Source organism: Camponotus floridanus, unplaced genomic scaffold, assembly GCF_003227725.1.
Source record: "Camponotus floridanus strain SB8 unplaced genomic scaffold, Cflo_v7.5 scaffold68, whole genome shotgun sequence".
In the NCBI taxonomy this organism is placed as follows: domain Eukaryota; kingdom Metazoa; phylum Arthropoda; class Insecta; order Hymenoptera; family Formicidae; genus Camponotus; species Camponotus floridanus.
The window spans coordinates 379,822-395,654 of record NW_020229836.1 but is presented as its reverse complement, the minus strand read 5'-3'; the positions used below and the strand labels follow the sequence as shown (position 1 = coordinate 395,654).

At 38.8% G+C, this 15,833-nt stretch overlaps 2 protein-coding genes across 2 annotated transcripts in view; one reads left to right on the top strand and one right to left on the bottom strand.

Annotated features, from left to right (window-relative positions):
* LOC105258547 (homeodomain-interacting protein kinase 2) overlaps nucleotides 1–15,833 on the bottom strand; it is a 120,056-nt gene that overhangs the window by 87,509 nt on the left and 16,714 nt on the right. The gene's annotated exons all lie outside the window — the stretch shown is intronic.
* LOC105258586 lies at nucleotides 4,934–12,911 on the top strand. The gene is made up of 2 exons (XM_020029773.2): nucleotides 4,934–5,640; nucleotides 11,616–12,911. The coding sequence occupies exons 1-2, from the start codon at nucleotides 4,980–4,982 to the stop codon at nucleotides 11,714–11,716; spliced, it is 762 nt and encodes a 253-aa protein (XP_019885332.2). The 5' UTR covers nucleotides 4,934–4,979; the 3' UTR covers nucleotides 11,717–12,911.

Below are 15,833 nucleotides of genomic sequence, written 5' to 3'. Positions count from 1 at the left end.
AACGCAGGTTGCACCTGGCATCGCTTCTTTAAGGATCGCTTTTTTTCGCGCTGCTGCCGTGGAAGCTGGACACGACGCGGTACCAGCCAGAAATTGCACTTCCGTTCTGCGAATTCCCACGGAAGTGGGCACAATCGCGACGACGACAAAGGATATTGCCGTACGAGCTATACCACATACATTGTTCTGACCAAGCATTGAGAATCCTTCCGATAAAGAACCTTCCGCGAATGCGAACGGATAATAATGTCAGACGTTCGGGACAAGAAGTCTCCGTTCTTTGAAAGTTCTACGAAAGTGTGTACGCGTTGTTTAAATATAAGATATTTTCACACAAATGTAAATTAAAGCTAAATTAGAGATTTATGATGATTTTTAAGCAGTTTTAATATTTCAATTTATATGGCGTTTGTGCATAAACTGATCGATTTACCCTGCTTGAGATTTCCATTTCGCCAAATAGCGACGGGGAAAAGTAGACTTGTAGATACTGCGAAACAGTGTACCCGTTCTCAACCTCGATCTGGATCCACCTTGAGCTTGATAAAAGTGATTTATCGCGACTGTGTGCAACTTTGTTCCCGTTACCGCTAGCACGCGATGAGATAACGCGCTCCAGTCTTAGGGTAAGCCTGGCTTTGATAGCAAAATGATGAAACAGGTGACTCTTTCGCTGACAAACACGCGACGCAGATGCGGCCGTGCGTCTTCCGGTCGCGCGTCTCGCTCGAGAATAAACACCAACTTCCTTCGGAAATAATCTGACCGCCTTACAAATACACGCGCAATATACGCCATCCGTGACGCGAGAGAGGTATTTATTTTCTCTTAACTGTCAGTAATTATTTGCGCAAAGATACCTGCAATTTTTTGAGACTGCATAAATAAAAGCTTTGTCAATATCCAATATAATGCGCTCGATAATTCAGCGGTAGAATTTTAAATAATATTTCATCAAGGAACAAGCAAAATAAAAACAATAATAAGCAGTGATTAATTATTACGATGCATATTATGCATCGAGCTCTAATTTGGATGTAAAAGAGAGAGAGCCTCTTGGATTATATCTGATAAAAATTCCTTGACGAATATTTTGTAACAAATATCGCAGAAAGGAAGTAAATAGTAGAATCTTCGCTTTATTATAGATTACATAAATAAAAGCTTTGTCAATATCCAATATAATGCGCTCGATAATTCAGCGGTAGAATTTTAAATAATATTTCATCAAGGAACAAGCAAAATAAAAACAATAATAAGCAGTGATTAATTATTACGATCCATATTATGCATCGCGCTCTGATTTGGATGTAAAAGAGAGAGAGCCTCTTGGATTATATTTGATAAAAATTCCTTGACGAATATTTTGTAACAAATATCGCAGAAAGGAAGTAGATAGTAGAATCTTCGCTTTATTACGGGTTACAAAGCGCAACCTGTGCAACCAGACACCTCGCTGAAATGCACTCCTGCGGTGGACAATGAAAGAGAGACCGATGGTCTCTTTTTTTCTCCCTTCCTCTCTCTCTTTCTGTCAAAAGCAGAAAGAATTGTTTTACGTGAACTCGTTCGCTCGTCTCCCCTCATTGAAATGCATCCGGTACCACCCCTCACCACTTCCTGGATGCTGCGTGGGATTTTCGTTTCTCAGAGTGCATCGCGCTGCACCGACATCAAGTTTTCTCATGTCTCTCATTCTCAATTATAATCGAAAACAATGAATTAATTAAAAACAATTAATCATATATTGTGGGCAAAAAATAATTTGCACTTTTATTAATCCATATGTAGATAACGCAAAGTTATTTTACAAATTATAGGTTTTCGCAAAAGTATAATGGTTCGATAAGTGCGATGATTTTACTACTCGTGACACTTTCGTGGGAAAGGATGGCAGTTTGAATATTCGAAATACCCGCGCCGTGTTGCGGCGGCGTGCAAATCGAACCGACACACACCAACGCGATCAAGAGCGAGAGAGAGGGAGAATGCCGCGTGGCAAACGCTCTCTCCAATTGGTCTCTAGGATCCGTTTATCTACACTTCGCTCGCCGCGAGTTGCGCCGCCGTCAACGCGCGCGCGATGCTATTGTCATTTCCCGTAGGTCCCCTCGCGTGCCGCGTGCGAGACGAGTACAACGGAGTAAATTGACAATTATCAATGAAAAAAGGTCTCGATTCGTCTCGTTGATTTTGTGTCATCGCACTCGGTGCTGCGACGCACGATCGTCGCGAAGCGCTCGCGGCCTCGTGCGTCAAATGTAACGAAATCTTCGCGCGACATTTCATGAATTAAAACTTTGCGATTCCGTCAACCACATTTTTTCCTACATTTCAGACCATTCCAAGAAGTCACGTAACACACTTACCGGCCCTCTCCCTGCCCGAATATTAGACTCTCGATCGATTTCAAAGTACATTAAAGTTGAATGTAAAATGTGTGAATTATTAAATCGAAAATATCGATATATATTAGTAATAAAATTTGCGCAAATTTAATGACGCGTCAAAAATTGCGCGTTTTATTTTTCGCAACCCTTTAGCGGAAATTCTTTCCTTTGTTGTCTCAAATATAAAAATAAATAAAATAAGTAAAATAAGTAAAATATATAAAATAAATAAAATAAATAAAATATATAAAATACATAAAATAAATAAAATATATAAAATACATAAAATAAATAAAATAAGTAAAGTAAATAAAATAAATCAAGTAAAATAAATAAATAAATAAAATAAATAAAAAATAAAAGATAAATTAAAAAGATAACGTTTTTTTTTGACCAACGAATTCAATATAACTTTCGAACTACGCGAGCCTCACTATCGTCTTGTATAAAACGATAATCCGAGCGGAGTATGTAAATAAGTTCACGATGCGTAACGCGTCGCGTCGTGCAAACATGAAAATCTACCGAATATACGCGCGCGATAAGATTTGTGCGTGTGTCGCGTTGTTTTGGAAAGACCGGACTTATTTATTCCTCATCTCCCGCTGCGCCCCCGCCCCCCTCCCCCTCCCCCCCTCGAGCGACGCGCCGTTCTCTTTTCGCGACTGCCATCCGTGGGCACGAGCGCGTGAAGGACAATTAAAGCGACGAATTAAGGTCACAATTAAATTAATTTGACGACGTGTTTTCGATCCCGAGCCAGCGTGTCGGTCTCGTTAATCGCGTCGTAGAATAACACGAGATGAGGAAAGAACGGGCGAGAAGGAGGTTAAAAATTCTAGGACATTGAGATGTAATCGAGAAATTAATCACCTCTCGTGACGCGGAAATAAATTCCGCTAGCAATTTGCATAGCGAAAAATCCTCACGCGCGAATGCTGAACATTTATCTCACGGCGTTCCCACCGTGCAATTGTCATCTCCTCCGATGACGCTCTCGAAAAAATTTCGCCCCTCCGAGGACGCGGAGGACCTGGGGAATATTGGATCACGTCGAGAGAGGTTGCGATTGGCATTCTCTCGGCCGTGCTCTTCCCCCCTTCGCTTTCCTTCAGAGACCGATAACTGTACAATCTTTCCGCACACGCTCCGCCAGGTCCGAACGTAGCCGCAGTCGCGTCGAGGGGACTATACCGCGCGAATGGCGGTTATTTCGTTTCTCCGCTCGTCGCGTGATTGGTCTCGACGGCGGGGTGGGCGCGAGGGAGGGGGGAACGACTCGCCGAGCCGAGGCGAGCCGAGGGACGACGGAAAGCGCCGAGCTCGCGGGAGGCTCGCTCGCTCGCAATCCGAGACGTCCGCTTCAGTCGCTAGAGAGCGCTTTTCGTGATTACCACGCGTCCCCGCGCAGCTCCGTGAGTCGCAGCTCGCGCGCGTACCGTCGTTTACCTCCCAGCGTAACTGCGCAATCGTGCCCCGCACCGTCCTTCCGGACCCGGGTGGGCCACGCGCGTGCCTTGACAGCCGCGCGTTTGGCGGGAAACGCGAGGCGTGTATTTACGTGCTTATTTACGCGGTGTCAGAGGCGACTCTGTTCGGCGCTCCCCCCTTCCACTCGCGGATCGGCATATCGCTGCGGGCCGTGTGCAATAGCGCTTTTCTATGGAATTTTCTCGCGCCAAGACCGATTGCGTTATCGCGTCGATTCGCCGCGTGTGAGTGCGGGAGGACGAGAAGAGAGAGAGAGAGAGACGGAGAGAGGAGCGAGATCGATCGCCGACGGTGGACCACGAATTCGCGCGGGACATGTCGTAGCACGTTCTCTGGCCGTCGCTCGGATACTCACGCGCAAGTGCGGTCGCGCGACGTTGCCGGATCAAGCATTCTCCCGCAGACTACGCCGGAGGATCGTGTGCCGCGAGGAGAAGAGTGCCGATAGAGTGACTAGGAGTCGCGGGTATCCTCGACAGGAGCGTCCCCGCGGTGACTTTGGCGGACGGTCTTGCCCAGGGGCGACGAGGGAGAGTTTGTTTTCGCCGCCCGCCGTCTCTGTCTGGCACGTAGTAACCGTGTCCACCGTGTTGCCAAGCGCGGCTGCTGTTTGCCGTCGCACGCGTCGCCCGTGATACCGGGCTCTCCCCCGGAGGAAGCCGACCCGGGGGCATCGTCGCCGTCCCTTACCCTCCTTGGCGAGGATGAGCGCCGACGCGCGTCGCGCGGCGAGTCCGTGAGCTCCTGGTCGACGCTCGGCGGCAGCTACGCCATTATTCGAAATTCGGTGGGTCGCGCCACGGATCGCGCTGTTGCCACATCCCGTCCACGGTGCGTAGCCGCGATTCCAACGTCCCGACGGCGGCAGCGATTCCTGGAAGGAGTCATCGTCATCCCCACGCGCGATGCGTCACGGCCATCGCTAGAAGAACCGATCTAGCGCGCTGAGAGACGGACAAAAGGCGCAAGAGACAGTGTGTGTTACAAGTGCGTTCTCGTCCGGGTCTTGGTGTTATTTGTTGTCCGCGCGCGCGGGGGCGTAGGAAGAGAGAGAGAGAGAGAAACGGCGCGCGAGCGTTTGCCGTTGCGCGACGAAATATGAGCGCACGAGTGCTGAACCCGGTGATGATGACGGAAATAAGCAGGAATCTAGGCGGCGGCGGCGGCGGCGGCGGTGGAGGAGGACGAGCGCCGCCGAGCAGGGCCGCGCTCGCCCGCGTGCGACGCGATCTCTTCGGGCCGGTGGACCACGCGGCCGCCCGCGCCCTCGCCGAGCGCGAGCTGCGCGCCCAATCGCTCCTCGACGCCGAACGATGGGGCTTCGAGTTCAAGCTCGGGATACCGCGGAAGAACTCGCGCTACGAGTGGGAGAAGGTGACGGAGCGCGACGTCGTCCCCGAGCCCTACGCCCTCCGCGGGATGCCCTACCTGAGGAAACACGCGCCCGGGACGCCGCGGAAGGTGCCGCGCGCCGACGACGCGTCGACGACGGCGTCGCCGACGACGGTGGTCGCGACGACGACGACGACGATGCCGACGACGATGCCGACGACGAGGATCGTCGAGCAGACGGAGACTCCGACGTGCGCCGCGTCGACGGCCGAGAGGACGCCGCCCCAGGAGCCCAGGGTGCCCGAGATCGGCGAGGCCACGGCGCCCGATCCTCTCGTCGACGCGATCGCCAAGAGAAAGAGGTGCGCGGCGGAGCCGACCACCCCCGTTCTACCCTCGGTCGCGAGGAAGCAATCCACGATCACCGGTAAGTCCGCGTATTTGTTTCCCAAGGCGGAGTTTTTAATGTCTTCTTCCGACAATCTGCGAGTAATTTTTCATTACACGGAGAAAAATACCATTCTGCCGATATCACCCTGCCAAGAAAAGCGATTACTTGATTTATTTTTCTTTTTTTAAGTTATAGTTTTCTTCGACAAAGAATATATTCTTGATAATAGTCTTAAAATAATACTCACAAGCGTTAGAAAATCTCATTATCATGTACTCGAAAAAAGAATTTATTCTCTCTTCAAAAATATTGTAAAGTCGTATAAAAAAAAAATAGTAGTAATCAAACCAAATTTTTGTTTTAGTTTAATATTCTTGACTGAAATACTGCACTTACTAAAATTCAGAATATATTCAATTAAATTTAATGCTTGTGGTAAACTTGTGATATTTTTGCGGATACACAGAAAAAAAGGACATTCTTGAAATGAGATTATATTGCGTTAATTAAAGAAAAATATAATTGCTTGAATAATTGCTTACTTGAACGAAGCCATTTTATATAGTTCTAATCGAGAAAAATATATTCTTACGATTTAATTTTCTTGAATGGAAAAGAAACAATGTTAGATAGAAAATAACATTTTTAAATCAAAGATTAGAATTTTCAGACAGACAGAAAGATGGCAATTATAAAATTAAAATAAGACTGTAATATTGTTGAAATTGAAAATTATTAAATTCTTCGAAGAAGATTATAAATTGTTGCGAACGATGAACGCGTTAATTTAAGTATATAAGTTTTGATTTGACACTTCTTTTTTTTCTGTGTATATAAACTTATGATATACTTAAAATAAATAATATTTACGCGAATACAGTATACATTTTTCTCCGTGTACGCTCTCATTCGGCGCTTTCATCTCAAACATTCTCGTGGAAAAAAAAAGAAGAGTCGTGGTATCGCGCCAAACTAGCGATAAAAATTATTTACGGCTTACTCGCGAAGCGAGTATCTTCGCGTCTTCGGTGGGGATGGATTTCTGTCGATTATATAAATTCAACGGGCGATGTTTGTTTTCCGATTGTTTGATCGCGCGCACGCGTTCGCGTAAAAATAACGCCGCGAAATTAACGGCGGCTGCCGGTTATCGTCGACGAGCCGCCCGATTGGTCGCCTCTCGCCGATTATTTCGCCGTGAAATATCGCGTGTCGGCGAGTTCACGGCGAAACGCGACGCGTCCGTTCCGCTCGATTGCACGGCGTGTATCTCGGTCTTTAACGCCTCTCTAATCTACTCGTAACTCATCAGCGCGTATCTGCCGCCGCGGAGGCACGAGATACAGGTACAGATAAAGTTTTGTTTACACCTGCATTGCATATGCACGAAGGAATGTATTTGACAAAGGCGATTCGGCGGGAAGTGATTGTCTCGCTCCGGGTCCTCGCTCGCGCGAGTCCAATATCCGATTGTCTCTGTTATCTATATCTGATCATCGATTCATTGGAGTCGAATGTGTTGAATGAAATATATGTGACAGAGAGGGGGGGGGGAGAGACGAAAAGAAAGAGAGAGAAAATTGATTCCTTTATTAATTTAATTCCGCGAATTATTATATTTACTTATATCATTATCTTATATATTAAATTGTATTTATTTTATAGAAATAATTTTCGAGTCTAACGGGGACAATAATAGGGACACGATCAATGCAAGAGTTATATCTTATCGTTGCAAGTTTCTTTCCGGGAAATAGATCCCGGAAACTGCGAATTACTGCTTTCGGCTCACGAAACGTCATGATTTTGCGTCGTACTTGTTACACGGATTCCACGAATTGCGGAAATGATTCCGCGCCGAAAGATTACGGAGGAATTTTCAAGAGGATTTATCGCGATTAATTTACTCGGTATATTTATACAGGAAGCGCATAGCCTAGGTCAATCCAATTCGTTCTGTCGTAAGATTGCCGTAATTGGTGTATAATTACATCAGCACCTGATAATTGACAAATTGCGCGTATCACCCATATATTTTAAAATTTATCAATGCTATTTTCTGCTGGCTACGGATAATGCTCAAAATATGTAAACTTGATGCAAATGTACGAGCAATAAAGTAGAGTTAGTATATTATAGTAATTGATTTAGAAATCTCTTTTATAATTATTTCATTATTATTATTTCATAATTATTTCATAATTATTTCATTATGTTGAATATCATTGCCATATATTCTAGAGGTAATCAGCTAAAGTATCTACTTGAATTAGCTCCCATTTTTTTTCTATTATTTACTTCCTGTAGTATACATCATTTTTTATGTTTTGTATAAGTGCACAATTATTTTTGCCTTTTTCGATGACATGTGTCAACAAGAGATTCTATCGATGAACTCTGCGAGGTATCGAAACTGCATTATCGCGTATGATATCGTTAAAAAGAAAGACATTGGCAATAAATATATTCCTCTTTTTTCCTCTACAGATAAGCAAAATCGCTTGTCTGCGTTGTAAATGATGACACAATCAAAATAATATTGCATTACAACAGTTGTTTACGACAACAGTGGCGCAAGCTTTTGAGATAATGCAACAAACTTATGCGAGATGGACAAAAACCTTCGTATATGTGTGCGTAAATTCATGCAATATGCTTAGGGTCAAGGTTTCAATTCTTTCAATAAAGATTTTAACTTTGAAGTAAACCAACTAAATTTTGACTTGTATGTTCTATCTTTAAAACAAATGCTTTATTATTATTTATCCATAGCACAACGATGCACTTGCAATAATATTTGCAAAGAAGTCTAAAGCCTAAAGCGGAAAAAACGGTATCGCTAATCATAATTGCATATACAATTTACTCATAAACGTGTTATCACTCTTGTACGCAAAATTATCACTGTTGGCACTACTTTATATATTTACGTACGAGCGATGTGTATCGTGAACGATTTGCAATGCTAAATTCGAGCTTAATCGACATTCTTTGTCTGGAAATTTGTTTGATAACGATTAATCGATTGTGCCAAGATGAGAAGAGATTGAGTCAATATATAATTGAGTGATATAATGCGATTGAGAGATAAGCGATGTCGGCAATTTTATAAAAGAAAAAAAACAGATATGCAACTGTAAACTTTGAATCATTTATCATACGTAAAACTGCAATATTCGAAATTCTAAAAATATCAAAGTTAAGTTAAGTTATATTTTATAAATATCTCTTTACATTAAATATCACTTTTTTTATTAAAATTAAAAATATAAAAAAATATAAAAATTTTTATCAAAAAGATTGAAATTAACGAGCGTTTTCTCATGGTTTCAAATATTCTAACAAAGTTTCGATTTCTATGCATTTTCTATGCACGTTTATGTTACAACACAGTCAACTTGTAGATGCTATAAATCTCAAAGTCTAATTCTCTTTTTTTTCTCCTATTTATTATTCGGCCGTGCACACCACCCACGCGACGCGACTATTTCTGGATGTGACTCGTCATGTGTCGTGCATGCATATATGCGTGTAAACATTTCACGTCGTGCCACAACATGCGGCGTTTTGTTTATATTTTTGCCGCATTGCGAAAAGCGACACAAAAAGCTGTACAATTTATCGCGAGTCGAAAAAATGTCCATTGATTTACATTCACTTTATTCTACTAACTTTTCCTCAATTTTTATTGGAATCTGATATTTAATAATGTTTAATAGATTTTCTTTTCTATACATGAGTATCTTGATTCTTTTTTTTTTTTTTTCTTTCCAAAAGATAGCTTTGTTTCCTATTGAGAGGAAGTTGCAACTTCCGGAACATCCCGTACATATGTGTAAAATGGGTGAGAAACCGATTGGGTGTCCTATCTACGCAATTCCTTCCTTCGCGGGGGTAGTAACGAGTTCGTAACGTATTTTGCTTTACGGATACATTTATGGGGGCGCCGAACGATATTTCTAACGTACTTTATTAATGAGCCGCGCGGTCAGCTGTTGAAATCCATATGGGGTTGCTGGCCCCGAGTGCACCCCCATGCTTTTCCTCTCTCACAATCCCCACGCGCCTCCCTTTCCAGACCTTTTGTATCCCGCGTGACGCGTGTACGTCGAGTGTTTGCACGCGTGGGGGGCATCAGCTGTGCACGCAATCGCGTGCCCCTGACTACTATGAACCCCAGGAGCGGCGGACAGATCGTTGCGAGGGTCGGCATTTAAAATCAGGGTTTAGGGCCCGCATATCTCGTCTCGTAGGTATTTAAATTAGAGAGGAAATAATCGGGAAATAATAATTATTAAATTCTACATGCGTTCAATTTTATTTCTTTCCGCAATTTTCAAATTTAAAAAATTCACGATGTATTCTAAACTATTGATTTAAAAATGTATGATTTTCTGAATTTTTATTTTAAGAAAGATGCGATATTTGTGAATATAAATATATTTTTCGCGAATACGAGAGTAATCAAGAAATTCTGTAAATAAAATAATTGTAATAAATTTATATAATAATCGAATAATTTCGTAATAAAGAAAAATATTTTGAAAGGGTGAGAGTTAGGTATCGTGTGATTTTCGTCACATGACTTAGCAGACGACTCTACAAAAGCACAAGGGTTCGAATAGATAACTGGACAGATGCACCTAATTTTATTGTGGAAAGTTTGCCAAATGCTATCCCAAAGGGGTCTGAGGGGGTGTCTGTATCTTTGGGGCATATTGTATTAGCATATCGATTTATGAGTCATGATCAACGAATTCGCTTCGACATAATCATATTTTTATTATTTTTATTAATTTTATTCAAATTTGATCACAAGTATGACTCATATATATTGTACTATGTAAATTTTCATATACAAAAAAGGGCTGTTACTTTGAAGATCGAAGCTTTGAAAAATATATTGTTGCAAATTCATGTAAGAAATGTTGAAAAAATGTTGAAAATATTATAAATAGAAGTGAATTAATTAATATATATACACAAAAAATTATTTAAAAAATAAATTATTAAAAAATTATTAAAAATCAATTTTTAGAAATATTTTTCAATTTAGCAACATAATTTTACAACATTTTATCCAGATTTTATCATATAATTTTATAAATGTACATATATCGCGATAAAATGTAATCTTCGAAGCTTCGAAATTTTGATCTTCGAAGATTTTAATACCGAAACTTCAAACTAAATCATCTAATACAAAACACTATATAAAAAATTTAGAATTTTATACACGATTAAAATTTAATTCACATCATTCAAGCGGTTCTATCTCTTGAATATTCGTTATGATATTTCATCAAAGAATAATTTAATATTTATTTCATGGCAAACAACTAAAAATATATCTCTAGAAGTTAGAACTGCGTAAAACGATTAACAAAAACAATATAAAATCCTGATCTCACGCTCTTATCTTTCACTGATATAATTAGCGACGCGGTGCGTCGATATTATATTCTCAAGGTTATCAGAAGAAAGATTTCGCATGCACATACGGTCGTTAGCAAGCCGGATTGTGCATAAGGTCAAGTCTGGCATTGCATGCGATTACATATAAGAAATCAAAGTCGAAGATAAGCCGTGAATTGCTCGCGTTATTCACCAGATGCCTTTTAAGATACTCTATCTCATTTTCAAATGGAGTACAAATAAAAATATAAAAAATGTTTATATATAATAATTAATAATATTTATGTTTCAATTGTATTAGCATTTCCTGATAGGATTAGCCTAACTGCAAAATTATTGTAAAATCTATAAGATATAAATTATCTTTTTATACGTTTATTATGCAATTGAAATATCTTCAAATGAAGGGAGAAAAATTTTTTTATACTTAATAAAAATGTATAAGAAATTTTCGATTGTCTTAAAATTCAACATTACTAAAAAACGACTAAATATTTCAATTAGCGAATAAATATTTCATTTTCGATTATATATATTCTTTCGTCGTACTCGCATCGGTTTATATAAAAATATGCTTTTTCCATTATCTGTTCCAGACTTTATGAAGACGCGTAAGCGCGGCTTGAACGGCACCACAAAGAGTATGATAGAGTCGCCGGAGAAGATTGCCCGTAACGCGGGTCAGATACGCAGCTAAAACCTTCAGCTTTCTTGTTCAAGCCTTGGCGTCTTCTTCCATTTCGTTCGTGCGCGACGTGAGACAATACCAGAAGCGGGAAACAGCATCGCCGAAAGGAATAACGGAGAAAGGGGAACTCCGGCAGGAGGCGCGAGGTTTGCGTTGGCTGTGCCATTCGTATAGTTTTATCTACCATGAGTGCAGACGAAACAGATCGAGAGATAGATGAATTAACAAGGAAAAAAAAAATGAACAAAAAAAGCTAAGAAACAACATCATTTTTCATCACGTATGTACATCCTTTTCTGTAATTCACTGCTTTGTAATATCGCGAGAATTACGGAAACAATAGTAACAGCGAAGATAGACGCGAGACGAGAAAAACAGAATTAAATAAATAGAAGAAAAGCGAAAAAGAGAGAGGACGCGCTTGATGGAAGAAGAGAGAGACCTAAATAGCTCTCTCTCGTCGCTATTTTTTTATGGAACATGTCATATCTTTTTTTTGTATTAGGATAAGAATATAAGTAATGTTAAGAATATGAAAATTAGATTGTAGATATAGAGTAATGATTTGTGTCCAAATTAATTAATGTAATATATACGTTTGTTTCTTGAGACATTCATAGAAAAATCTTTAAGCAATGTCGTTACACACAAAAAAATACTGTAAGAAAGAGAGAAGCACTACGAAATATAGTTTAGATTATTCATAGGAGTTAGTTTATTAGCTTCTAAGATATAAGAGAGAGATATCGCGCGTATTCATTGGATCGAAAGAATCGGATATTTAAGCTGGTCCATGGATTTTTGGGACTCGTGACTGCGTATCAATTTCCTCAAGTATTCAACGACGGATTTTCCTTTGCTGAATAACTGAGGAGATTTTAGAATCTTATTAGGAAGCAGATCTTTGCGATAGATATTGCGCCAATTTCGATACTACATTCTTGAAATGCGTGCAATATCGAAGCAACTTGCAATTTCCAAATTAAAGATTCACAAGCACTTGTTTTGAATTTTCTCGACTTGGATATATGGTTTGGCGAAAATATGAGGAGAAGCTCAAAAGAGTGGTTGCGACTCCGGAAAGTATCAGAATGTGACCAGTTTTAAGAAAGAAGAGAAAACATGATTTAGCTGTAGTTCGTTACCCAAGTTTAAGCATTGATCTCCTGTACGACTTTAAGAAAGTACAGCCGATGCCAAATCATCCTACGATTTTTTTTCTTCTCTACCTGTTGAAAAAAAGATCCATCATCCTCTCCCAATCCCTTCTTTGTCCTACATCGCGTTTATTTATGACAAATTAATGCGAGAGATATAATCGTCATAAAGTCGCAGCTTTTAAAAGAAGAACTCTTCCTTAGTTATATTTTTTATCAGCAATCTTTTTATCTTACGAATTACAATTTCGACATAAAAATATTTAATATTTTTACATGATTCTATCAAATTAAATTGCTTGATTTTTTGCTGCGATATATTCTCGGAAATTTATTCAGACAATTTTTCAGTTTTATTATTTTCTACATTTCAATATTAGTTTAAATAAATGTAACAATTTATATGAAAACTTATAATTTTGAACACTTCCATTTTTGATAAATATAAAACCAATAGGAAGATTTTTTTTTAAACATTTAACTTTCTCTAATCTTAAAAAGGTACTCGAAGACCCTCATAATATTCTGACAAAAATGTTAAATTAACCGTAAATATTAATTTTTTGTTGGCCATATCATTATATATAACGATATATAAATATAAAATCATAAATAAAAAATCTCTCATATATATTATCATATTATATACATGGTAATATATAATATTTTATAGAATATATAGTATGATATATATAAATTAAAAAGAAAAAAGTGTTAATATCGGAAAATCAAATTTTAAGTGTCCAACAAAAGGTTAATAAATTGCAGATTTCATTTTTGTTGTGAATAATTGCGAAGAAAATTTTCTTGTTTTATATTGAGATTGAGCGAATTAAGCGTTTCATAATTAAAAAATTGCATATTGTAAAGTGAACGTTTACTTCGTTCAACGCCAACGAATTTATAAAACGTAATATTAGCTATATATATTCTTAACTGATTTTTATAATGGTAGCTGTTTATCATACACGACTTTTTTGTTTATCAATATCCCATTAAAGCGGTCCTCATAAAATACCCCACTATTTTGCTCCTCCTGATATTTTCCCGCTCGCCATTTCCTTTTTGAGATTATAGCCCAAAAATACGACTGGTGGTTACAAGCTATGTATTTTTTCAAAGTCCATATCATAATATCGAAAATGTGGGAGAAAGAGTTAAAAATATAAATCTCTCTCTCTCTCCTCTCTTTCCTCCCTCTCTCCTTCTCTCTTCATAAATCAAAAATTTAAAGATATATATATTGATCGCAATATTTATTTCCCTCTGTACGGGGAAAAAAAAAATGTTCAGAATTTCACAAAATTCATATAACAGTCGAAAATTGAATAATCATTGAATAATTAAATTATCATTGATTATACATTCGTGGCACTTCGCGATTTCGATCGACATACATGCAGCAATCGTCAAAAAAAGACAAGTGAATTTAATTTGACAATGGTACCCTGGAATATGTGTAACATATTGATATGTTCCATTTCGCGAAAAAAAAATGACAATAAAATAACCAGTTTTTCTTACTAAGCGTGATCATTTTAATTTTAGCGAACAATGTCATTTTCGGTGACATATTAAAATAAAAAAATGAAAGATCTTTTATGTCTAAAGATGCCATCGTCGGATTAAAAAACAGAAAAGAGACCTGACAATCTTGGAATCTCGTAAGATCTGAGAAACTCGCGACGCTGCTTGGTGCCTACCGTCAAAGAAAACTCGGAAAAAAACAATAAAGAGAGAAAAATCTTACGTCTATGTAACCCTGTGATGTATTAGTATGATCTCAGTAAACATAACTTAGCATGTACTTCTTATCTATGATAATTAAATATATATGTATATGCGATAGAACAAGGAGTTGTGACAGGACATTTGAAAAATGTCACGTTATAAAGTATAAAAATTAGAATTCACGGATAAGAGAATCGATGATTCGTGGTACTTTGTGAATATGTGTGTTTGTTGTGTGCGTGTGTTGTATGTATGAGTCTTGCAGAGACTGAAGAATGAAATGAGAAGAGAGAGAGAGAGAGAGTAGAAAAAGAGAAAGAATACCCAGTGAATCATGCCTCATATTCAGTCGATACTCCGCGATATAAAATGATATATGTGTAACGACAATATTATATAAAGATATATATAAATATATATAATGTATAATTATATAAAAATTGTAACTATAAGAGAGTCTAAAAAACTAACTAACTAACATAAGTAAATTGTCTCTCCAATTGTTTATTAAAAAAAGATCTATCTATAAAGTTGATTTTTTCTCTTCTCAAATCCTTTTATCTTTTACACATCCAAATAACTTTTAATTAATACCATTTTTACAGTCGAAATGTTAGTTTTTATTTCAAGCTCTGTTTAAAAATACTTCCATTAAAATGTCGCATCTTTTTGTCAGAACTCTATCATCTTATTACGAATTAAAATACCTGAATATGAATACTTTTTCGTATCACGTTTTTTGCATTACTTTCTTTCTTGCATTATTTGTAAAGATTCACAAAAAAAAGTCTTTTGATTTGTGTGCAACGAGAAATCTAGAGAGTTAATGGTTTGACAGGTTTCTGTTCCTTTACCATAAAAACCTTGCAAATCGGACGATTAAGGAAAATCATGACAAGTGCAGCTGCGCGACCAGAGATGCACTAAAAGAGCTTGTTCCCGATAATTCAGGACAGGTGCTTGCGAAGCTTCGCTGGTAAGTGATTTTGTTTCACCTTCGTTCAGTCGCTGCCCAGGGATCAATTTTGCGGTTGTAACGGTCGAATTCGTCTGACAAGGAGAACCTGACTAACAATGCCAATGTACATCGTATCATATTAATCTAAAGAAAAAATATAGAATATGCGTTAACGCGATATATTTTTTTCCGAAGATGCTAACAAAAAAAATCTTACAAAGATAAAAGGAAATACGCCAAATATTAAAAAAAAACTAAATATCTCCGAAGATATTAATAA